At 43.7% G+C, this 25358-nt stretch overlaps 1 protein-coding gene, 1 long non-coding RNA gene and 1 pseudogene across 4 annotated transcripts in view; 2 read left to right on the top strand and 1 right to left on the bottom strand.

The window, feature by feature from the left end:
* The window catches only part of LOC139702943 (uncharacterized), a 69957-nt gene that overhangs the window by 26712 nt on the left and 17887 nt on the right, over positions 1-25358 (top strand). The window contains exons 4-5 of one of the 3 annotated variants that reach the window (XR_011705515.1): positions 114-236; positions 2299-3881. This is a non-coding gene — a long non-coding RNA (uncharacterized lncRNA). Of the gene's footprint in view, positions 1-113; positions 1748-2298; positions 3882-25358 lie in introns of those variants that run through there. The other 2 variants (XR_011705514.1, XR_011705513.1) reach the window with 2 other exon arrangements.
* LOC139702962 (speedy protein E4-like) lies at positions 6468-11940 on the bottom strand. Its single transcript, XM_071605744.1, has 6 exons — positions 11050-11940; positions 10283-10622; positions 9606-9664; positions 8936-9021; positions 8016-8184; positions 6468-6661 (listed from the first exon to the last, which is right to left on the bottom strand). The coding sequence occupies exons 1-6, from the start codon at positions 11167-11169 to the stop codon at positions 6602-6604; spliced, it is 834 nt and encodes a 277-aa protein (XP_071461845.1). The 5' UTR covers positions 11170-11940; the 3' UTR covers positions 6468-6601.
* On the top strand, positions 14717-16665 carry LOC139702942 (forkhead box protein N3 pseudogene; annotated as a pseudogene).

The following is a 25358-nucleotide window of genomic DNA, read 5'->3' as shown; positions in this document are numbered from 1 at the left end:
TATTTCCTGCCTTTTAAATTTATTTCAGCTGGGACAGCAAACTGGACCCTTGAATTCATGTTGGGCAGAAGCCACCAAAGTCCACCATTGACGCTCATTCTGTTTTTCCCAAGGATGTCACTGGATCTGTGGTCACAGAGGGGAAACACTCTTGGAGGTGCAGAGACCTTGACTCACCAGAGGACGGAGGATGTTGAGAAGAGAGGACAAGGTGTGGAGAACCTGCTGGGGAGGAGGTGAGTGGAGTTTGCTTAGAAGCTTCCTATTCACGGGGACCCCCAAGTTAGGACACTAATTGGAACCAGCCCCCAAAGAGACACATGACATGAGGTGTGGGAGGGGCCCTAGTGAAAGCATTTGTGTCCTCAGGACATTGATGTGCTCAGTGCTTCACCAACCAGGGAAGCTCACCTTGGTTTCAGTGGCCTGAGTTTTTACTGGAATTCATTAGGGAGGCATGATAGTTTCAGTTGTCTTGCAGTAGAACCCAATCTCTAGCCTTCCTCTGCTTCCTGGAGCACTGGCTGACATGTAGCCCAAAGTTTCACACCCTCCCCTCATCATGTGGTGACATTTCTAGTGTGGCTGGCTCTCCCCAATTGGAATTGGCTTGTTATCATAAATTCAGTGTTGGTCCCAGGGGCCCACTATAAATTATAGCCTCTCCCTGTTACCCATAAAACTTCAAATACTGGGTAATGCAGATAGCAAATCCATCCAAGCCAAGGCGTCACAGGAAGTGGAACAGTCAGAGGAAGACAGCTTACTGAAACTAGATATGTGCCTCCCAGTGGTTCAAGTGCCTAAAACTTGTTCCCCAGTGTGGCAGTGTTGAGGTGGTGGAACCTTTTATATGTGGCACCAAATGGAAAGTAATTAGATCATGGGGACCCTTACCTCAGAAGGCATTAATGCTGGTCTCACACACTGAGTTATGAGAACAGGTTGTTATTTTGGAGGGTGTAGGGAGACTACCACCTGTATTTGGCCCCTTTTGCACTTGGCCTGCTCCCTTTTTAACTCTGCACCACACTCTGATGTCACCATGAAGGAGGAGGCTTCCAGTAATCCAGCACATGCTCCTGGACTCCCAGATCTATCAATTCAATAAATTTTATGGGGGCTGGGGGTATAGCTCAGTAGTACAAGACTTGCTAGCATGCATGTAGCCCTGGATTCAATCCCTGGCAGTTCAAAAGTAAGCAAATAAATGCCTATTCTAAAGAAAATATCAAGCCTCATACATTTCTTTATTGCAACAATAATGTACTAAGACACAGCTCCAGGAGATGGGCAGCAATCAGAAGCAGGATGAAGGTGATAGTTGAGCAGCATGGAATGTAGGCTCTGCAGACACTGACATAGCTAGAAAATGAAGAGGAGAAATGGTCTGGTGAGGGCAGCTTGGAAACAGATCCTGTTTATGAGACACATAGGAACCACAGGTAGTGAAGTAGCTCTAGGTCCACTCAGGATGGCAGACGTGGGTAGAAGAGGACATATGAGCACCTTGAAGAAGAACTGAATGAAAACGGGTAACCCAAGAAACTGATGATGCATGTGGTGGATGTATTTATCAGTCCAGATCAGGCAAGAAAGCAGACGGCCAGGCTACAGAGGTCAGGGTGGGAGCATTTGGAAAGAAGGCTGTGGTATAAACCCAGGGGCAGAGAGAAGCCTGCAGTGAGTCCAACTGAAGAGAGGGGAGGTCACTGGGAAGGGGGAAAGCTCAAACCACTCCCAGGATGAAGATACCGACCAGCTGAGAAAGTGAGAGGGCTGGAGGCCACGGAAAGCTGAGAAGGAAAATAAATCAAGGTGTGGGAGACCAACCTTACATGTGACTGAGTCACACTCCCCGGCTGGGTGCTGAGGCACTCAGTCACAGAAATGTGGCAGAGCTTTCCCCACCCTTCTTGGGTGCGAGGGTCGGCGTCTTGTGCATGGGTGTGTCTTGCTACAGCCCCATGGGTGAAGCTACACTCACCTGTTCCTTTATAATATAACCCCTTGCCCGGTTTAGGATAGAATCTTCCATGGAAGTGCCTTGTGTGTGTCCCCTTCTCTTACTGTGCCCTTGGGTGTGGCCTACCCAGGTGTCAGTCAACCTGCTGACAGTGGACATCATGAAGATAGACTCAGCCCCCTTGCCCCATTTGAATAGCTTCTCCTCAATAAAAGGGGGTCAGCACGTGCTCTTGTTCTCTCTCTTCCTGCGGACCCTTAAGGTCAGAGGAGCCTTCACAGCGACCCCAAACAAAAAGATATTTGTGTCTCTTGTGTGGTTATTTTGTGCAGCCCAGTCAGCCCAGTTTAACTGGAGTGACCCCTGAGTTTTATTCGTGAGAACAGAAACCCGGCATCAAGGGAGTTGCTTTGGAAACGCATTGTGATGACAGGAGGAATGTGACTCAGAGATGGATGATTGGGAGCAATTGAGACAAGAATATGGCAGACTCGGAGCGCCCAGGCTTCTGGAACTGAAGAACATACAGAGCTGCATGTGGAGGCTGAGCAGAGCTGGGGAGAGGACAGCTGTCGTTGCGGGTCACGGGAACAGCTGGCTTTCTTAGAGAAAGAGAAGTGTGGGGAGAATTCAAAACCGTGTTAAGAATGATTAAAACAGAAAAGTAGGAGGGCAAAGGAATCAAGGGTTTGAGGTTATAAAAACTTATACAAAGTGGATCAGATGAGAAAATTGAAAGAGCAAAGAATCAGGAAACCACAATTTTCTATGAGGAGAAAATGATGCCACAGGACATCAGAAGATACTTAGGATCCCAGACAGTTATGGAGGTGGGCTTTACTGAGGGAGGAGGTCTGAGATAGCTTAAGAGGAAGGAAGAAAACCAGTGGCAGCAGCTTTATGAAGACAAAATGTTTAGAGATCAGAAAGATGCAACAGGAATGACAGAAGAGTCCAGCAGGCCACCCAAGGACACTGTCACTTCAGCTAATCCCATACACTCAGGTTCTCTCCTATGATTGTTCAGATTCTCTGTTCTCCTGTATCTTTTTGCCTAAACTAATCATACGCCACACCAACTGAAAAGAAGGAAAAATAAAATCAGGGTGGTAGTACTAAAAGGGAGAAGGGGGAATGAATAAAAGACAGCTTACCTGTCACTGCTACCTGCCAAGCTCTATCTTAATGTTCCCAAATCAGGAAATATAATTTTCATTTTGTTTTGAAAATCAACTTGTTATCGTTAATATTTACAACCAAAGCATTCATTTATGTGAATGTTTTGATAATTGGGGGGAAATTTAATTGACCATTTAATTATTGCCAAAATAATGATAGAGATATTCCTATGACTTTTTCCAAAAGGAGCAACCCAGCCCCTACCGCTAGGAATCCACCGATCTGCCATAGATAAGACCAGTCTTTCCCAAAGATGCATAAAATGGGAATTAAACAATGCTCTCCAGGCTTTGGAATTTCAGTCAAGATAAATGCTTGGTTGGAATATTTTGCTTTTTTACTTTAAAATACTTGCAGGTTTAAGGAAACTTGTGAGAATGGTACACACAATGTACCATTCATGCAATATCCCCCAATATGAACACATGATAAGACTATAGGATAGTATTTACATTAGGAAATTTCATCCATTCAAATGAGTCTGTAGGTCTTTATCAATTGGGAAATAGAGTCCTAGTACTTGCCTTGGTACCTGCCGTGAGCCCTGGAACATGGATTTCCGGTGAGCTCTTCATGCTGACTTCTGGTGTGGCCAGGAAATTGGTCTTAGAGTGAGAATAGGAAGGCTGACTTAGGTGGGCCCAGAAAGACAGCCTTTTGGTGGGCCCAAAAGTTGGAGTCCGGTGCCTGCCTGCCCAGCATTACCCAAGACAGGCCTTTCATCAAGAGAGTTTCCTGGCAGTGGCTTCTGAAGGGCACCTCTCACACAGTGATCAGGAACACCAAACCAGTCTGGAGACCCTGACGCTGCCTGGTGCCACCCTCACATTGTGTAGTTCATGTCATGATTTCCCCGGTCTCTATCCACACCCCTTTCCTTGTCTTCTTTCCTGGACACTCAGCCCCACTCTATAGTAAGTACCCACAGGGCAGGACCTGAGTCTGATTTATTGCTCTGCTCATCCCACTCCTACCAAATGCTTAGTGAAATTTCTGTAAGAACTCAGGACACTGAAACCAAGGTGAGCTTCCCAGGTTGATCATATACATCCATGTCTTCTGAAGATGCTGCATCCTGAGGACACGATAACTTTCATTCAGACCCTCCTAGACCTCCAGCCATGTGCCTCTTATGTTAGCTGGTCCCAATTTGTGTCCTTTTTTACATGACAAATCAGTAATTATAGGATTGTGCTCTTCTAACCTCAGTGAGATACTATAGAGAATTATACAGTAGGACATTGGATGTATACGACCAAGCTGGGAAGCTCATCTCCAGCCATGTGCCTCTTTTAGCTGGTGCCAATTTGTGTCCTTTTTGACAAGATAAAACAGTAAATGTAGGATTTATGCTCTCCTAACCTCAGTGAGATGTTATAGAGAGTTATACAAAATAGGATCATGGGAATCCCCAATTATTCGCCATTGATTAGAAGTGCGAGTGGCCTGGGAATCCCAGAGCTTACAGCTGGTTTCTGAAGACAGGGCAGCATAGAGGGGGCCTCAACCTGTGTCAGTGAGCTCCATGCAATTGATAAGCATCAAAACTGCATTGCACAGCCTCTGTCTTTAATGACTTCTTCCTTCATGGAATTTTACCTCTTCAGTTGCTCCACTCATCCAATCACCATCCCTCTTTTAACACATTCAACCAACCTTAAGCTCATTCCATGTAGGTACTTCCCAGCCTCTTCACATCATCTCCACTTGCCTCTCTAACCCCACATCACATCTCATCTCTGCTCTGTTGCCACCCACCCCCTCTCTTTTTTTTAATGGTGCTGGGGATTGAACCCAGGGCCCTTGTGTATGCAAGGCAAGCGCTCTACCAACTGAGCTATATCCCCAGCCCTGTTGCAACCTGTCTTTAGCTTTGTTTTTCTTCTTGCTGATACTTTGCTTCACCTGCTTCTTTCTAAAGCTGCTCCCGTATTCTCTCAAGCTCCCATCTCCCAAGATGCTTGTCTGCAGTCATTCGGTGCCCACACTGTTAGCCCTTTCCTCTCTGTGCCTATCTATTTACCAGCTCCAGCTCTTCCTATCATCTCATTCTTCTCACAACTTGCCCTAGTACCTTCATTTCCCTTCACCAGTTTCTATTTCAACAAGATCCTTTGGGTTTCCTTCTGTTATGTAAAACTAGAAACAGGTTCTGGAAAAGACTCAAACTGTGACTCCAGTAGCAAAGTCTACCATTCCCTGTGTGTCCCCCTCCTTGGACCATTACCATGAAGGCATCTCCTGTTGAGATGCCTCTCTTTGATTTTGCATTTAAGATTGTTATACACCTCTCCCAGAATTTTCTTTCACTCTTCTGTGTTGTCTCTCTCAATGTCCTTCCTGTGTTTCCTGCTTCCAGTCTCTAGTTAGAAAGTTCTGCAACCTTCTCTCTTGTTTACCAAGATGAAAAATAATTGAGGTGTTTTCCTCCACAGGTAAGAAATTTGGTCAATTAACAACAACCCTGTTAACCACAGTATAATTTGACAAAAACCAAACAATGCAGAATGACATGATCATATGCATCATTAATGTAAGAAGATTTTCAACTTTATTCAGTTTCCACACAATGCACTGTGCTATGCTCTTCCAAAGCACATAGTACAAAACAAAAGCACATAGCACATGTGGCCTTTACAATACATACTTTAAAATGACAGAAAAAAATGTCAAGGCAAGTTAAATAACAGCAGCTCAATATTCACAATACTGAGGATGGAACATCAAATAAAAACTTTATATTTATAAGACTATGGAGAAATAACCACTGAGATATAAAATTAGTAGATAAAATAGTAAAAGATTAAAAATTCCAAAGAAATGTTTATGTACATAAACCTATTATAACACTCATCATAAAACTAATAAGGAAAAACAATTTTCCAAACAATATCTATCTTAAGACTCTTGAAAATAAACATAGTTCAAAATAAATAACATCTATTATATTTACTAAAACTGTGACAATCATATAAATAAATCATCTCCATGCTTGGTATCCTTAAGGGATATGTGACCCAAGATGAATTAAAAGGAGAGGTAAAAAGAGAATTTACAGGGGGAGAGAGATATTCATGGCTAAAGGATATTCACTTTAGACCAAGATCAGCCATTCATCAAAGCTGACATGTGGGCCCAATTGCTGTGGGTTAAGGATTTCTAGCACATCCTGAGTGATAAACTGTTCTCTCTCAGGTCTAGCTGAGCAACCTCAGAGCCCCCAGCACACCTCTAGGGGGTCATCTGTGTGGTTGGAGTTTGAGACCATGAAGCTGACTTGGAGATTCAGGTTGTTTCACCATCTGCAGAGAGTGGCTGTGGGTGGAGGTGGACAGGACTGGATCAAGAAGGTAGGTCCTCGAGCATCCTGAATAGAAAATCACTGACTCTGTCTGTCATCAAGCCAGGGATACAGAGTTTTGTCCCTCCCCTCAGGTCTCCATAGTACCAGGACTTCTAGGCAATGAGGGTGCGATCCCGGCCCCACACCCAGAGCTCCGGATCATAAGCTTGAATCTGGAAAGGAAAAGAGCCCCCACCAAAGCTGATGACTTTACAGGATATTGAGGGGTTTGAAGTTATGGTTAATTTATTTTCCCATTCCTTAAAATTACTTCACCTTGATTTGGACTTTCTAGTCACCGTGATTCAACAGTGTACAAATATCTAAAACTACAATGTTGAGAGGCTTGATTCTATTAACTAAGTTCTGTCAGCTACAAAGGAGGTGACATAGCAAGGTGTAATTATTAGATTTATTTAGCCTGATGACAAATGAAGTAGCTATGTATGGATATCACAACATTATTTCAGCTATTACTCACATGGACGACACTTATCAGGAGCATATTATATATAATATAAGGCATGGAACATCATATTTTCAGCTTTGTTTCAAATCAAAATTGAATAAATTTTCCTATTTTATACTAGATAAGTAAATTATGGTAGCTGTGTAGAAAATTTTGTAAATGCTTTGGCAGATACAATCCTTTGGGTGTCCCATCTAATAAAAATTTTAAAGTTGTATTTATTAAGAGACAAGCTTTATCATTGTCTCTGATTTGAGTAGAATAATGGTTTAATGTTAGTGATGTTTCTGCTTGGGTCCATCAAAACAACTTAGTTACATGGTTAGATGCATCTTTAATCATTGAAACCCTATTAAAGTTTCTGCATAATTATAAGCCTGGCATATACATAGTTTTGGATGATTTTTGTTTAAAACAAAAGAGTACATCCCAGAGTTCGAGACAAATAATAAACTAATTCTAGTTAGCTCCAAAGTATTAATTAATTGTCCAAAGATTCGACAAATGAAAAAATATTTCACCATAAAATATTACACTTTGTGAATAATTTTAGTCTAGTATAAAGATTCGTTTCATCTCATTTATTCACTTCCTTTAAAATAAATCATAGTTTACAATTGTTAGATGTATCTATACATAAATATATATTAAAGACCAAAGATATATGTCTAAAAATCTCTTAAATCTGCTGAAAATTATACTAAAAAAATCACTTAAATCTGCTTATAACTATACTTCCCTTATTGCATAGAAATTGGACTTGGCTTTACATTTTTAATGTACTTTACTTTTTCTTCAGATATGAAATTCATTTTCTTGAATTGGGACTTTCTTTTATTGAATCACTTATGTATATCTGGTAAATTTTCACCAAGTTTTTGTTAGGTGTTATACAGTAAATTGAGATACACGTTTGGCTCACTAACCAAAAAAACAAACCTGAAGACTGGCTGGGAAGTCCTTCCCTCCGTGCACAACCTCCACAGCTTTCTCCTCCCCAGATCCCACCTGCAACCACCCATCCCTCTCCCCACACAAGCACACACAGCACCACCCACCTCCTCACACTCCTCCTTGGAAACCCGAGTGTTCCAGCCCATGGAGCAGATGAACTGATATCGCAGTTTGTGGAACAGGGGACGCTGGGCGTAGCTCTTCCCATAGAGGAAATGAAAGATGTCTTGTTTAGGAGCCTGGTTGTCCTCCTCCATGTCATTGGCCAGGTAGCTGGGGAAAGAAACCAGGTTGCTCTTTAGAGGCACAACCAAGAAGGACCTCCCCTTGGAGTCAGCTTCCCAAAACGGACTCCCAGAGGACCATCTTCAGACAGGACTGCACCAGCCCTATTAAGTGTTACAGAGGACCATGCCTTGGTCCAGAGGACTCTGCCAGACACACATCTTCTGAAGGATTCCAGCCTTTTTCTAGAAAGCATTGAGTAACACAGTTGTGGGGGAGTCCTAAGGGATGGTTGGACCAATCTTGGAAGAATTTTTAGGGGGTGTGTAGAAAGAGCCACAAATGTGAGAAGACTCCTGTATGAAGAACCAGAGGGGACCACCCTACACTGGATCTGTGCCAGGCTGGGAATTGGGCATCTGTCTTGGAAATCCAGAGGCAGAAAACAGAGCAATGTTGGTGTAGATAAAGAAGGAAGAGCAGTCAGATGTGGCTGCACCTCCAGTCTCTCTGCCAGGGACAGGAGGTGCCCATGCTCTCCTCCACTCCTCTCAGGTGGGCTTTATATTTCCTTGGTTTTCTTGACTCTTTAACAACTGGCCTTTAGGGAGCTTGTGTGTTGCTTTGACTAGGGAAGTGTGGAAAAGAAAAACAAACTATACTACAGTGCTGTGATCTCGTGTACACGGAGCAAACAGGACAAAGAGGCTAAAAGTAAAAGAAAGGTTAGTGCCCCTCTGCTCCCCTCCTACCCTCCCAGGTAGTGAGTCCTGATTGATGAAGGAGACCCAATACTCACAGGGCCAGAAAGAAGTGGATTCGTTGGTACTGCCAGGAGAAGAGGCCAGCCCGGCTAAAATAAGCTATGACCATAGACAGGAGGTACTGATGGAGAGAGAAGAAAAACACAGAGAGAGGTCACATCCTGGAAGAGGAGGAAAGAGGGGACAGGAATGGGAGTCTGGGGTGAAGAGTGCCCCTGAGAGAAGTTCGCCAAGTAAGGAGACCTGCTGGTTTGGGGAAGGACCTGAGACAGTCAGAGCAGTTGGGGGAAGAAGAGACTTAGTGTGTACTGTAGGATCAGCTCTGAGGGAACCTTTTGAGGAAAGGCATGTAGGTCAGCTGGGTGAGGAGGGTCTTGGGTAAGCTGGAGAACAGGGGTCTCAGGGAGCTCAAACAGAAGAGGAGCCCAGAACCTCAGGTGGCAACAAGCAAAAGGGGGTAGCCATAAAGACTGTGGACTTGGGCTTGAAGCCCAAAGCACCCCAAGAAGAAGCAAGGTCCACCTGTCCTCTCTGCAAGAAACTGCTAGGTCCTGAAGGGAGATGTGACAAGCCACAAAGGAGCCAGGACTTGGCACATTTTGTTGGCTCTACGTGGAGCCAGAGGGAAGGACCATGGGGCTAGAAATCCCTCCTCATCCAGGCTGTGCTAGAGCAGGATCACTGCCCAGTGGAAAACAACCTCACCTTATCAGACACCCTCAGGTTCTTGTCCCAGGCCAGGAATCTTTTGACAACAGGATCCTCTGTGAACAGAACACTGGTGTTAGTTAGGAACCAGAAGGGGCTTCAATGGGAGATAGAGAGCATAGAGGAGAACAGGACCTCCATTTGAGAAGGTGTGGGATTGTTGCCCACTAGAGGTGGATAGGAAGAGAACGGGAACATTCCTGGGAAAATTGCTTGGACCTGAGAGTCCCCCAGGGAAACAACTGAGTGAGGGTTTGTGTAACAGAAAGGTATCTGTATGAGTAAGAGCTTCTAGTAAACTGTGGGGGCCCATCATCCCCCCAAAATGCACCACCTTAGAACCAGAGTTATTAGGTTATTTCTCATTTGATAGTTACAACAGCGTGAACATGGTCTCGTTAACCACCTCTCAGGGAGGATGAAATGTATTACAGCCACAATGTCTGCAATCAGTGAGGACAATTGGAACCAAGCTCTATGATCCCGAGCAGGGACATTTTTCAGGAGTAACGTAATCATCCATCATCTAAGAGTTTCACAGGGTACATGGGTCCTGAGTCCTCCAAGAATGGGGATCTCAGGGATAGCAGGGCTCTTTGGAAAAGTGCAGTGGCTGGAAGTTCCTTGTTTGTGTCAAGAAAGGATTGGAGCGCGCTACCCGGGTGTCTCCCTACCTAGAAGCCTCTTGAAAACCTCATGGTGTTCTGGTTGCACCGAGTCCATGCGACGTTTTTTGAGTTTCATTTTGAGGCCACACAGTGACTCCACATCCCAGGGGTGATTTAGCTCACTTTCCAGATCCTCCAGCTCATCCTCAGATTCAGTGGAGGACTCCCTCTTTCTCTTTAGACCAGTGGTCTCAGGCAGGAGGCCAGATTCTACCCAGGGTGCAGAATCAAAAATCCCTGGGGAATCATCCTCCGAGTCTTCCTCAGATTCTGAGGTCCACTCTCTCTTCCTTGAGGACCGACATGGAAGGCAGGGTTTTACCCACAGAGCTGAGTAAAGGAAGCAGAGTCAAGCTCCTGAATTTGGAATTCAGCCTTTCATCATCTGATCCCAGTTCACCTCCCACACCCAAGACCTTCAACTGTTACCTTCTTCTGAGCTATTGTTCAATCTCTCCCCTTTGCTGATAAACATGTGCCCCTGATTCTTCTTACCAGTGTCCCATCTCCCTGTTCCTCAAAACTCTTCCTCATTATGGACACTTTCTTCTTTGGGGGAAGTGACCCTTTTTACATCTGCTCTACCTACTTCCTATGCTTAGATTTCATCTTCTAACCCAACTCCTTTCTCTACAGATTTTCCATCCATGTGGACTTCCTTGTCCCATGGCAAGGAACTTCAAACTTCAAAAGTGAGCTCCCTAGTCTACCTTTCCTGGCTTCTCTACCCCTTCCTTCCTCCTTACCAGTCATCATGTCAAATCAGTTCTCACGCTAGCTCCCTCACCTGATGGACCTGCCACCTCATCATCTACCACCACTTCCAGGTGGGTTTCTGAGGTGCTTGGCTGGGAAGGCGATTGCCCAGACTGGGAGATTTGTTGATCCGCCATAAGTTCTCCAATACTCTGTCTTCCTTCTACAAAACCTAGATTCTTACTAAGGCAAAACCTTCTTCCAGAATTTGGTTGAATAGGAGTCTGTCTGCTCTTCTCCAAACGGGAGAAACCAGGTGAAGAACAGTGCTGAGGATAAACTGTTGCCCACTGCACTGCCAGTGGTCCACACAGTCTGTCCCTTCCAATCAGGAAGGTTGGAAGCCTCTGATGTCATCGCTCATTCCAACCTGGCAACTAGTTTGAAGGAAAACACCTGTAACTGTCAGACTGGTGTGTGCACCTGTCCTAGAGTTCTAGAGGAGATGGTCTCTGCTGCTACTGATCCAAACTCTGTCCACCTTGCCAAACTACCCTATGGGTCTCTGACCCCTTTTTCACTTCTCTCTGTTAGACATCCAACCTCTGGGCATTTCCATTTCAGAGCTCAGTGCAGTGGGAGATTAAGGAGTTTGGCAAGCAAGAAGGGGGAGGGCAGAAATGACATGACCTCCCAAGAAGGAGCTCAGTATATACAAAGAACCCACGTACACTGAATTATCACTTGAAAAAGTTAAATGGAAACACTCAGTTTAGCAAATCTGATTGGTTACATGCCACTGGCCACCGTTTTCTGAAATCTCCCCTGGGAATACACACTCTGCATTTAGGTATCCTTGACCCAAAGAGTCCTTATGAAGACATAAAATCATTGAAAATTCTATGCATGTTCACAGTCTTTGCAGAGTGTCAACACTTTCTGGGTGTCCATGGATCATCTCAAGTGAGGCCCTCACAACTGAGCAATATCATGTCTCTAAAAAAAAAATATAAAAAAGGGATGGGAATGTGACTCAGTGGCCAAGTGTCCCTGGATTCCATCCCTGCCCCCCCCCAAAAAAAAGTACTGGGTAAGTAATATTTCCATGGCAGGGCACACAGTATCAGACTACATGGCTTGATGATGGATGTGGTTATCTACAAAAGGATGACAGTTTAATTCAAGTCTGTGTTAATGTTTTATTGATTTATTTATTTAATATTTATTTTTTAGTTGTAGTTGGACACAACACCCTTATTTCACTTGTTTATTTTTGTATGTGGTGCTGAAGATCCAACCCAGGGCCCAGCACTTGCGAGGCAAGCGCTCTACCGCTGAGCCACAACCCCAGCCCCTGTGTTAATGTTTTAGATCAAGGGAAATTCAAGGACTGACATGATTGTATAAATAAAAGGCATGGGCTAGCATATAAGGGGAAATCCCAAACTCTCCACCAAGTATGCTCCACCCCTCTCTGTGCTCTAGCAATCTATATTTTCCAGCTATAGAGTCAATAACATCTTTCTTAGCTTTAGTACATAGTGTTTCTAATATGAAATGCACAGAAAGCCCTCTTTTCTCTCTGGTGTAACCACTACCTAGCTTGGAGATGGCGGCCATTTCACCAGTCTGTGTGCCTCCAGGACCCAATGACAGGCTGCCTGCACATCCACTGAGGACATACAGTGTGCAGGACAATACCTTTCTCGTTTGAAGTCACTGAGATGTCTGAGATGTTTCCATGGCATAACCTAATGTAATGGTCAGTCTTTTGTGGCAAAATACTGAAATAATCCACTTAAAAGGAGGAAAGGTTTATTTTGGCTCATGATCCCAGAGATTTCAGTCCCGGGTTGCTTGTCCTGTTGCTGAAGGCCTATGGGTGCCCAGAATCTCATGGTTAGAACATAAAGCATAGGAGATCTGTTGACCTCATGGCAGTCAAGAAGGAAACAGAGAAACAGGAAGGGGCCCATGTTCCAATCTCTCATCAAGGGCACACCCTCATTGACTTGACCACCTCCTAACACTAGATCCCACCTTCTAAAGATTTCATCACCTCCCAGTAGCACTACAAGCTGGCGACCAAGCCTCCAATACATGGGCCTTAGGGGACACTGCAGATCCAAACCACTGTCCCTAGCACATTCTGATTTTAAATCATTATTGGAAATTAATGAAAGATTTTTGGATTCAGAATTGCTATATTTTTCAAGTCAGCCCAAATTATCAGTCAGCCCAAATTATCTCACTGAGACGGGCTAGAAGATATCTGTTGTTGTGTGCAAATATATGCAAACCAGTATTTTATGATGCTAGTGGACAAAATGAGGTATGTTAGAAATAGTTCTGTTTTCACATTGTACTCTGAGTGGGGTGAGCTGCTGGGACTTCATGTCTGCAACTGTGCATGTGTGCTGTGTCTCTTATTCAGGATGAGTTTTCCAGGTGTGAAAATACTTTTAAGTCTACTAAGTGACATGTCATTTTTCTTGATATCTTCTTTACAAAGCATATAAATGGAGTGGTGGTCTTAAATCTGCTGCTGCTCTTTGACAGTGGTAAGGCTGCTATAGCTAGGAAAAGTAGGTGACTACACAGCAATCAGACAACATTCTGCAGAGATAATAGATTCTAACCAATCTAATTCTCCATTGTTTGATTTTCACTTAAACCTAAGGAAAATCTGTCCCTTTCCCACATGAGGCAAGTCCAATCAAATTTAGAATCCAGGCTTAGGAAGCTGGCTAACTGAAGTTGAAAAGCTTACATCCACTTTACAAATCTTTTTGAGATCAGTTAGACAAATATTAGTTTTGCTCAAGAGATACAAACTACAGTCTTATGATTTTATCAGTGGATTCCTTTGGAGAGAATTTGGCAAAGTATATGAAAATTATCTGAAATATAAATACTAACAGCAAAATGTAGAGGCATGAATAGAAACTGTGACAACTGTAGGTAAGAGAAACAAATAAAACTAAGTGCCATTAAAAAATTATAAAAGTGCCAGAGTGAAGAAGGGGGCATCACAATTCCAGGCCTTAAACTATACTACAGAGTTACAGTAACAAAATTGGTATGGTATTGGCACCAAAATAGACATGTAGATCCATGGTACACAATAGAAGACACAGAGATAAACCCACATAAATACAGTTATCTCATACTAGACAAAGGCACCAAAAACATAAATTGGAGAAAAGACAGCCTCTTCCACAAATGGTGCTGGGAAAACTGGAAATCCATATGCAGCAAAATGAAATTAAACCACTATCTCACTCCATGCACAAAACTCAACCAAGTAGATCAAGGACCTAGGAATCAGACCAGAGACCTTCACGTAATAGAAGAAAAGTAGGCCCAAATCTTCATCATGTCAGATTAGGTCCTGACTTCCTTAAGCAAACTCCTAAAGTGTAAGAAATGAAATCCTGAATTAATAAATGGGATAACTCAAATTAAAAACTTCTTCTCAGCTTTTTTTGTTTGCAGTGGAAACAATTTCTCGCCGCTCGGCGCGCCCCGGCCCGACGCGCCGCGGCGGAGGCGAGCGGGAGGCGGGACGGGGCGGGGAGAGCGGCGGGGCCGGCGGGAGGACGCGGCGCGCCAGGCGGACGCCGCAGGTCCCATGCCGCGCCGCGACCCCCGCGCTCCTGCCGCCCGCGGCCGCGGCCGCCCCCCGCCGCCCGCCGCCCGGGGCTCGCCGCGCCGCGCCCGCGCGTCCTTAGCGGGGCCACCAAGCGATGCCCGCTGGGTGCCCGCGAAAGTTTGTCGGCTCCTCTGAAGGGCAGCGGCGCCCCCGCGCCCCCGTGCTCCGCTCCGGCCAGGAGCCTTCACGTAAATGGGTCCAGTCATGCCTGCCAGTAAGAAGCCAGAAAGCTCAGGAATTAGTGTGTCCAGTGGACTGAGTCAGTGTTACCGGGGCAGTGGTTTCTCCAAGGCCCTTCAGGAAGACGATGACCTCGACTTTTCTCTGCCTGACATCAGACTAGAAGAGGGCACCATGGAAGATGAAGAGCTGACCAACCTGAACTGGCTGCATGAGAGCAAGAACTTGCTGAAGAGCTTTGGGGAGTCGGTCCTCAGGAGTGTCAGCCCTGTCCAGGACCTGGACGACGACACCCCTCCATCCCCAGCCCACTCTGACATGCCCTATGATGCCAGGCAGAACCCCAACTGCAAGCCCCCCTACTCCTTTAGCTGCCTCATATTTATGGCCATCGAGGACTCTCCAACCAAGCGCCTGCCAGTGAAGGATATCTACAACTGGATCTTGGAACATTTTCCGTATTTTGCGAATGCACCTACTGGGTGGAAAAACTCAGTGAGACATAATTTGTCATTGAATAAGTGTTTTAAGAAAGTGGACAAAGAGAGGAGTCAGGTAAGCCTCATGTGTCCGGAACCAGTTTATGACATATTTTTCTCCACCAAAAAGCAGCTTGTATCTACCACATTGAAGTGTAGGGGTTTATAAATGCCTGTTTTTGTTTGTTTGTTGTTTACTTTGGCTCATTTAGGTAGTTGTGAAGACTTCTGTTTCCTTAACCTTATGAGTTATGTGCTCTTTTTCGTCTTCATGCTGTCAAGAAGTTCCCACTGATGGCCTTTCTCATAGCCAGCCGTGGTTCACAGAACCAAGTGGTTCTCAGTATCGCCCCTTCATGTGGATGGGTCACTAGAGTTCAAACAAAGATCTGTATTCCAAGTGCACCCACTGACCATGAGGTTTCTAACTGTGAGGACATTGGCCTCCTATTGCCACCAACATCTAGAGAAAAATTATTTTTTTTCTGAATATTAAAAAAGATCACCTCCCCAGGATTCTGGAATAAATGGACATCAAGAGACCTTGGGAGGATACTTGAAGGTACTTTTATACTCCTAGACAAATCAGGGACATGAGTTGCCAGAGGACGTTTATGAAATTTAGAGTTTGGCAACTTTGAAACTCCATGTGCAAAATTGGCTCAGGGTAAGGGTCCCATTACAGAAGGACTTTTAAAACAGTTGAATTTTGACTTTAAGTTCTTAGCTTGTGCTTTGTGGTTGGCTAAAAGAAGACAATTTTAATAAGCTGCTTTACTTTTCTGGTAAGAATATAATAGGGGGCGCCAGAGATAGGATCCACCCAGTGGAGAAACAAAACCTGATCCAACCTGGTGTTCTGGAAAGCCGTGTTGCCGCAGTTAAAATAAATTGCCAGAAAAAAAAAAAAAAAAACAAACTTCTCAGCAAGGGAAACAATCAGTAATGTGAAGAGTAATCCCACAGAGGGGGAGAACATCTTTACTACATGCACATCAGATAGAGCACTAATTTATAGAATATATAAAGAACTAAAAAAACTTAACACCAAAAAGTAAACAACCCAATCAATAAATGGGCTAAGGAGTTGACCAAACACTTCTCAGAAGAAGATATACAGTCAATCAACAAATATATGGAAAAATGTTCAACATCTCTAGTAATTAGAGAAATGCAAATCAAAACTAATGTAGGAATCATCTCACTCCAGTCAGAATGGCAATTATAAAGAATACAAGCAATAATAAGTGTTGGCAAGGATGTGGGGTTGGAATAACTTTCAGCTTCAGCTAGCAGCTATGAGTTATGTATGATTGACAGGCACACCCCATTCAAACCCTATAACAGTTGTGTGCATTCCAAAAATAAACTGAGTTACTGGACGACTGGGTCTCCAGCCAGTTCTCTCACCAGCTCCTGGAGTCTGTGTGTTGATTCCACGTCTCTACTGCCCCCACACACACGAGGTAGCCGAGTGACCATCGACCACGAAGGGACGTAGGAACACATACATGTTGGGGAAAAGGTACACTCATACATTGCTGGTGGCACTGCAAATTGGTGCAACCACTATGGAAAGCAGTATGGAGATTCCCAAGAAAACTTGGAATGGAACCACCATTTGATTCAACTATCCCATTCCTCGGTCTATAACCAAAGGACTTAAAATCAGCATACTATAGTGACACAGCCACATCAATGTTCATAGCAGCTCAATTCACAATAGCTAAACTGTAGAACCAACCTAGATTCCCTTCAACAGATTAATGTATAAAGAAACTGTGATATATATATATATATATATATATATATATATATATATATATACACACACACACACATACATATATATATAATAGATATTATTCAGCAATAAAAGAGAATAAAAATATGGCATTTGCAGGTAAATGGATGGAGTTGGAGGGCTGAGGTTGTGGCTCAGCGGTATTGCACATGGGACGCCCTGGGTTTGATCCTCAGCACCACATATAAATAAATTAAATAAAGATATTGTGTCCAACTACAACTAAAAAATAAATATTTTTAAAAATGGATGGAGTTGGAGAACATCATGTTAAGTGAGGTAGTCCAATCTCCAAAAAACAAAGGCTGAATGTTCTCTCTGATAAGTGGATGCTAATCCATAATGGTAGGGAGGCATAGGGAGAATAGAGAAACTTTGATTGGGCAAAGAGGAGGGAGGGAAGAAGGGTTTGGAGGCAGAAAAGATGGTGGAATGTGATGAACATCATTACTCCAGGTACATATGTGATTGCACATATGGTGGGACTCTACATAGTGTACAACCAGAGAAATGAAAAGTTGTGCTCCATTTGTGTACCATGAATCAAAATGCATTCTGTTTTCAAGTATAACTAACTAGACCAAAAAAAAAAAAAAAAAAGAAAAGAAAAGAAACATAAGTAAGTGCCGTCCATTCATATCTTAACAACAGAACTGTACATAGGGATGTACATTATGTTACAAGATAGAGTGCAAGCCTGCGAATAAAAGGGAATATTTACCAGCTTGTTTGGAAAATGGATTATATGTTAGAAAAATGAAAAAGTTAATCAAAGTTAATGCAAAAACAATCAAGAATTGATTTGGTATGACAGAGTGGACAACTTCCCTGCAAGGGGGAGACAAAGTTGATGCAAACACAAACCACCTTGAGAAAGCACATCCCATTTATGATGGCTAAGACAAAAGAGATGGAAGATACCAAAATAAATAAAATAAAATAAATGCATTTTTGTCCATCTTCACTACCAAAAGAATTTTTTAAGTATTAAAATGTAGAATAAGATGAACAAGCACACTGATAGGGACATGCTCTAAAGATAGGACAAAAAATCGAGCCCACATAGCCCAGCAAAGATGTGGAGAACCTGTAACTCCCTTCACATCACGGGTGGGAGTGGAAAATGGTGGAAAACAGTTTGTTGGCTCCTTGACCAAGTAAACACAGACTCCCCGTATGAACCAGCAATTCCATTCAGTGTATATTCCCAAAGAACTGAAATCAAGTACCCCAACAAGGATCCATACACACATGCTCACAGATGCATGATTCACCATAGCCAAAGAGGGAAAACCACTCCAATGTCTATCAGTAGATGAATGGGCAAACAAAATAGGTTTTATCCTTATGAAGGAATATTATCAGTTAAAGAAGGAATGAAGTGCTGGATGTGCTGATGTATAGATGTAAATATACAGCCATTGTGCATTCATTGTCTGTCAGTCACAAATTCACCCTCTTTTCTTGCTCTGTGATCATGGACCTGGTCCTTGTAAATCTCACTCCTTTGTCATCCTAACTGGTAAACCTTGTCTGGAGGGGATTCTGGGAGAGAGATGGAGCTTGATTTCACACTTAGTCCCCTCTTTTGTTAGACAAGGAAACTGTACTCAGAAAGTTGTCCCAGTCGTACAGCAATAAGTGACAACTGGAGATAAAGCACGGGTCTGCTGCTGGTGCCCCCAAATTCACCTGCTCTGTAGTTTTTTCCCAAGTCGGCCCCTCTCCACTCCCTCACAGATGAGAGCATACAGCTGGAAACCCTCATTTTGCAGAGCCTGGTTTTCTTTTCCATTCCTCGCCCTGATATGGAACCCTATCTTGGTTCCCAGCTGGTTCATTCCATGTTGGTCTCCATTCCACCTCCTGGCCAAGGACCTATGCTCCCACAATATGTGATGCACCTGCATCAGGTGCTGAGTGCCGGTGTGCTGTTGGCTCAAGGAAGTCCTGCAGGGGGCTCAGAGGTGCGACCTATCCATCCAGGTGTCCAGTGGCAGGTGCTGAGTCTGGAGTGGTTGAGAACAATCACCAACTACTTAGGACCTACAACTGTGGGTCTCTAAGGTCAAACAGGAAAGCAAATCACAGAAAGTCTCCTTGACTTGCCCAACACTTTACAGACATTCTCTAACAAAAACCTGCTGGGCTATGTGGGCTCGATTTTTGTCCTATCTTTAGAGCATGTCCCTATCAGTGTGTTTGTTCATCTTATTCTACATTTTAATACTTAAAAACATTCTTTTGGTAGTGAAGATGGACAAATGCCTTTATGTTATGTTATTTTATTTTTTTTAATGTGGTGTTGAGGATCTGTGCCTCACACATGCTAGGCAAGCAAGCGCTCTACCACTGAGCTACAGCCCCAGGCCTACATTTTAATTTTCTTCTAAAAACCCTTCTGGATTAGAGGCAGTTATTCTATACATGGTTTATCATTTTGGTATTTTTGTGAGAATGTATTTTAATCTTAAAATATATGGAAGAATTATCCTGTGTGCATGAATATCTTTGTACTTAGAATTTGCCACTCTTGTCTACCAATTTGGCCAGGTGATTGTTCAGGAATTTGGAGAGTTGTTTTTCTGAGAATTCTTTAAAGTCCTGAGATCTTTAGGCCTTAGACCATGGAGGAAATAAGTCACATTGTTAGTTTTAGGGCACATCAATTTCCTTATGACAAACCCACATTGTCGTAGAAACCTTATAGAGTGAGTAAATAGGTTTTATCTTTTCTTTCTAATCTGGCAACAGTTAAAAGTGTAGTGTTGAGGATGACTAAAGACTTGCACCGCTTAAGTGCCCAAGGTCAAAGTAGAACAGAGATTTGGAGTGCTGTATTTCAATGTCTCTTATGGCTTGAATATGAGATGTCCCCCAAAAGCTCATTAACAATGAGCTCAGGTGAACAATGTTCACAGGTGAAATGATTAGATAGATTGTGAGAGCTGCAATCTAATCAGTGAACTAATAATTTGAAAGGACTACTGTACTCAGTGTTAGGTGTAGGAAGATGAGGTGTGGCTAGAGAAAATAGGTCACTGGGGTCACCTGCCTTTGGGTTTGATATTTTTTCCCTGTCGCCTTAGCCCACTCTCCCTGCTTCCTGGCTGCCATGTACTGAGCACCAGGCCCTACTGACTGCCATGGTGCCTCATGTGGGCCCAGAGTCATGGGCTCAGGAGACCATGGACTAAGTCCTCTGAAATCGTGAACCCCAAATCAAGTTTTCCTCCTCTAAATTGTGCTTGTCGGGGATTTGTGTAACAGCAATGAAAAGCTGACCATACATAAAAGCGTATCCTTGTTCTGTCATTTAAAAGGATTAGTGCTATGTTGCAACTTACTTTTAAACTGTGGCTTAAAAGCAGGCATTACTTCAAACCTGCAGGAGAAACACCTAAATAACCTACAGCAAGATTGCACACTCTAACCAGGCATGCTGGTGTGCACCTATAATCCCAGTGATTGGGGGGCTGAAGCAGTAGGTTCTCAAGTTTGAGGCCAGCCTCAGCAATTTAGTGAGACCCTGTCTCAAAATTAAAACTTTAAAAATGGGAAGGGAATAGTAAATCAGAGATTTTCTAACCTCAGTGATAAAACAGGGGTTCAATCTTCCATATTTAAAGAAGAAAATAAAAAATATAGTTTACACTGTAAAAGGGTAACCCTAGACAGGTGGGGGAACCCATCTTAGATAGAGTTATGATCCCTGGGAAATTCCACTTCAGACTGCTAGAGGGAAAAATCACAGAAAGACTCTTCTTGAAGCCCATTCAATCAACATTTAAACTGACGAGCCATTTGGGAAGGCACCTAAGACCAATTCCTCCTCATCTATGCCTCTCTAACAAGGATTCTAAGCAGAACCAGTTACCAGCCAGCTTTCAGGGGCGCTGTCTCTAATGAACAGAAGAGAAAGTGGGCCTTGGAGGTGATTAATGTGTGTCAAGCTTAGTTCTGTGAGCTTCACCAACAAGGGCACCTTTAAACCTCACAGAAATCCTAGGGCAGCAGTTTTTCCATGAATCAGGGGAACAAGGCTCATATGAGATTCCTTGTCCAGGAAGTCTGACCCCAAAACACAAGTCTGACCCCAAAGCTCATGCTTTTCTTATTTAGAGTTCCCATAAGGCACTGTGGTTTCTATCAAAAATATTTCTCTACCTGCTCTCTTGGCCAGGGTGTGAGGCAGCAGGAAACTTGATTCAAACTCTCTGACTGAACTGGACAGGAGTGGATTGGTGCCTGTGAATTTACATAGTCATCACTTCACACACACATGGACTGGGAGTGTAGATCAGTGGTAGAGCACTTGCTTAGCGTGGGACAAGGCCCTGGGTTCCATCCCCAGCACTACAAAAAAAGAAAGAAACACACACACACACACACACACACACACACACACACACGAACATCTCAATGAAAACCATTAATTACCTGATAATCTTTCTTCAAGAAGCTAAAGTAGGGGCAGTGTAAGGGACAGCAGCTTGCTGGGCTTTGCTAAGGGGCCACGATCCTCCTGCCGGGGCAAGCTGCAGTGGCGCCACATACTTACAAGCCCAGCCCACGCCCTGCCCAGAGCTTCAGAAGGGCTCCTAAGCCTATATTCCTCCACTGGCCTTCGATACTGGTGCATTTCCTAAAGCACAGAACCTTCATTCTTTTTTCTTTTTCTTTTTTCATTTTTTTTTATCACTCAAATGGAGAAAAGGCAAAACAGTTACAGAGGCTGGTAGAAATATACAGTCTGTGGCTATTTTAATTAAAATTAAAGTAGCCAACTGTGAGGATGGCCTTAGGCCTGAGCTTAAGCACCTCCATTTTAAAAACTCGAGTTTGAAACCTGCAGTCTCACCATGCACGCCTAATGGAGCCCTTCAGTGTGGCCCTCAGACACAAACAAGTCACTTCCCCTCACCCTGATAAACTCAAGAGTGAACCCTGGCAGGCTATCCTTGCCCGATAATAGGGAAAGGTGAAAAGATCAGGGTGAGGACCACCAGGTGAGATGTTTTAACCCCAGAGTAAAATGATGTTACTGAGAAATCCAGTGATAGCTGATAAGGATCGAAAGGGGGATCAAAAGCCCCAAAATTTAGTATAAATAATAGAGCAAAGGAACATTCAGCCAGCCGATACTGATGCACACAAGATGGAGAGCCTGATGATGACCTGGACTGACATCCCATCACTTGTCATCGGTTGCTGATCCTCTGTATCTTCCTCACCGCTCTCAAACTCTACAGCCACATCTTGACCCTGGTAAGAGCCACAACTTCTCCCTAGGACCGCCTCCTCAGCCGGCTGTCAGCTTCCCCCAAGAAAAGCCTGCCTTGGTTCCTGACCTGATCACCAAGGTCTAAGTGTGTGTGCATCTGCTGGACTTAAAGCCTAAGGCTTGAGACTTTTGATCTGACACTTGAACTTAGCATGCAGAGGAAATGTCTGTCATTAGCCTGTCATGATTAAGTGTGTTACAGTGCTTAGAATTAATTAATCCACAGAATTGTTTGCTGTGAATTGGTTATGTCTATTGCAGTGCCGAGAATTAAGGATTATCATTTTCTTGATTAAGAACCTATAGAGTGAAATTGTATTGAGTGACTTGAGTGAATAAAGCATTGAAAAGGGCAGAAGCAAGTGGACATTCTTTATTTCTCCCCCTCAACTGCATAAGTCACACCTTTTGCCCATCCCAACACCAACTTCAAAGTTTTTTGTTTTTGTTAGTGTTGGGGATCAAATCCAGGGCCTTGCACAAGGCTACTTCAATTTTATGTGGAAAATTTACTTATGTAGATGTCACATCCTCCATAGGTGCTAGACAAATTACACAATATACTCATCCTTCTTTCTTTTTAAAAAAATTTTTAGTAGTATATGGACTCAATGCCTTTATGTATTTTTATGTGGTGCTAGGATCACACCCAGTGCCTCACACTTGTGAAGCAAGTGCTCTCACACTGAGCTATAACTCCAGCCTTCATCCTTCTTTCTCACAGCAAAAACGATACTATTCATTGGAGACTTTATTTATGCCTCACCACACTCAAGTCTACTTATGGGACTGAGGCAGTTGTACTTTGCTTGTTCACTGGTACCTTTGCTTATATTCCATTTGTAAGTGACAATTCATAGGATGTTACCCTTTAAAATTTACCTTTTCCAAGTAGCTTTTCTGGATAAGACCATAACTTTGCTATCACATGATTCAATTATGTAGTTTTAAAAGTCTGAATTAGCTATTTATTTTCTAATGTTTCACTTAGGTATGCCACTGCTCCACATAGGAATTCAGTTCCATTTTGACAGCAACTTAATAACAGAATCTTCAGAGAAATAAGTCCTACCTCAAGCTAATAAGGGATATATTAAGAGGAAGGAAAGGTGGCATTTTTGCTATTTGTGTTCTCTTTATATTGTTGAATTACAGATGTGTTGAACTGGGTTCTTATAAAAAGAAATCTAAAGATTAAAGAAATGTTTACTGGAAAAAAAAAAAAGAAAAGAAATGAAAGTAACTGAAACAGGGCTTCATAAGGGGAGTCCCACAGGCAAGGCCTTTGTTTCCAACACAGGACGACTTGGCTAGTCCTGCACTCCAGCTCAGGCACCCTCCTTTAATTAGATGTCATCCTGGTTCACCATGAAATGATTTTGACTTCTTAGACAATTTTATTTTTATGTGGGAATAATGACTACAGGTGGCTTGACATTCTGAGGTTCCAGTTCTTGTTCTGAGCATGGTGCTCTGTGGTGAGTGACCCCAGCTTGTCTGATTTACATGTGCAAAGACAGGTATGAGCCCCACTAAGCCCACCCACTCCCCAGTCTGGGCAGCAAAGGGTCTGCTGGACCTACTGCCGCTGGATTCCCACCTTTCCTTCACACTCAGAAGGAAGAGGAGACAGACCACAGCCACTAAACCAAGATTAGGATGCTGGGAAGACAGACTGCTACACAAAGCAAGAACACAAAGCAAGAGATGAAAATAAAATGAGGTTAAAATATGTAATTATACTGTCAATTTAGAAAGACGTTATGACCCACACTAAATGCACATACAACGCATCCGGCTCCCTTCCTCCAACATTTTAATGCAGGAAGCAAAAATACTACATCCTCCTTGTGGTAAGCACTGTTAGTGTTCAACACTTTTATATTGATGGTGCATCACATAAAAACTAAGTCATAAACATTTAAAATTTTTTTTATTTTAGTTGTAGATGGACACAATACCTCTATTTATTTGTTTCTATGTGGTGCTGAGGATTGAACCCAGTGCCCCACACATGCTAGGCACTCATTCTACCACTAAGCCCCAGCCCCAGCCCCAGCCCCAAAGTCGCTTACTTTTACATAAATCAAAACAATATCACAAATCAATACAATGGCAAAATCAGGAATCCAGAATTATATTTTTTCCACAAAATACATAAAGTTTTACAGATTGTTGAGTGAAATGTTTGCAGCCCTATAGAGCTTTTGCTGCCCAATGAAAAACAAACCCCAACATGGGATGTTCAAAAGGTTAATTTGTAGGACAAACAATTCATTCTGTATTTAATAAAATATTTATTTAGGATGGTAACACCAGATAAGTCATGTAAGAGCTCAGTAAAAACAAAAACCAAAACCACAATATAAGGAATGGAGCTTAGGCGAGGGCGGCAGCGCCACAGCAGGCATGACTCTGGAGGCTGAGTCAGAGCAGGAGGATCTGGGACCTGTAGGGAGGCGCGGCCTGGGCCCTTGGAGCACACCTGTTTGGCGAGGGCAGGTCGGAGGCCTGGGAGCAGCAGGGGCCTCTGTTAGTGTCCACGCCTCGGCCCCCTCGGGAGCAATAACGGCCCCAGGAACCGCTAGTTCTTCTCTGGACCCGTAATGGCCCTCGGAATCATCTGCACCCAGATCTGTCCCGAGCAGCGGCGGGAACCTTCGCCCCTGTCATCCCCTACCCCTCAGGAGCTGAAGGGCCACAGCTGCGCAATCCCAGCGGGGCAGGTAGTGGGTGCAGGAACCGCGTGGCGGGACGTTATGGCATGAAGCAGGACAGGGTTTACTGGCTTCAGGATGGTCGGGTTGCTGGCAGGACGAGGTGCTCCGTGGGTACATCTGTAAGGCCACTGTGAGCTGGGGAAGAGGGGACACTGTCCTCCTGTCCTCTGTGAGACTTCTGCCTCTCTCCTCCGTTCTTGCTCCTTCTCCCTTCTTCCTTGGGAGCTCGAGTGTCTCCCAGTGTGTGACAGCCTCCATCTGCACCTC

The sequence above is a fragment of the Marmota flaviventris genome, chromosome 19 (genome assembly GCF_047511675.1).
Source record: "Marmota flaviventris isolate mMarFla1 chromosome 19, mMarFla1.hap1, whole genome shotgun sequence".
NCBI lineage: Eukaryota > Metazoa > Chordata > Mammalia > Rodentia > Sciuridae > Marmota > Marmota flaviventris.
The sequence above is the reverse complement of the archived record's forward strand: the minus strand, read 5'-3'. Positions and strand labels throughout refer to the sequence as shown.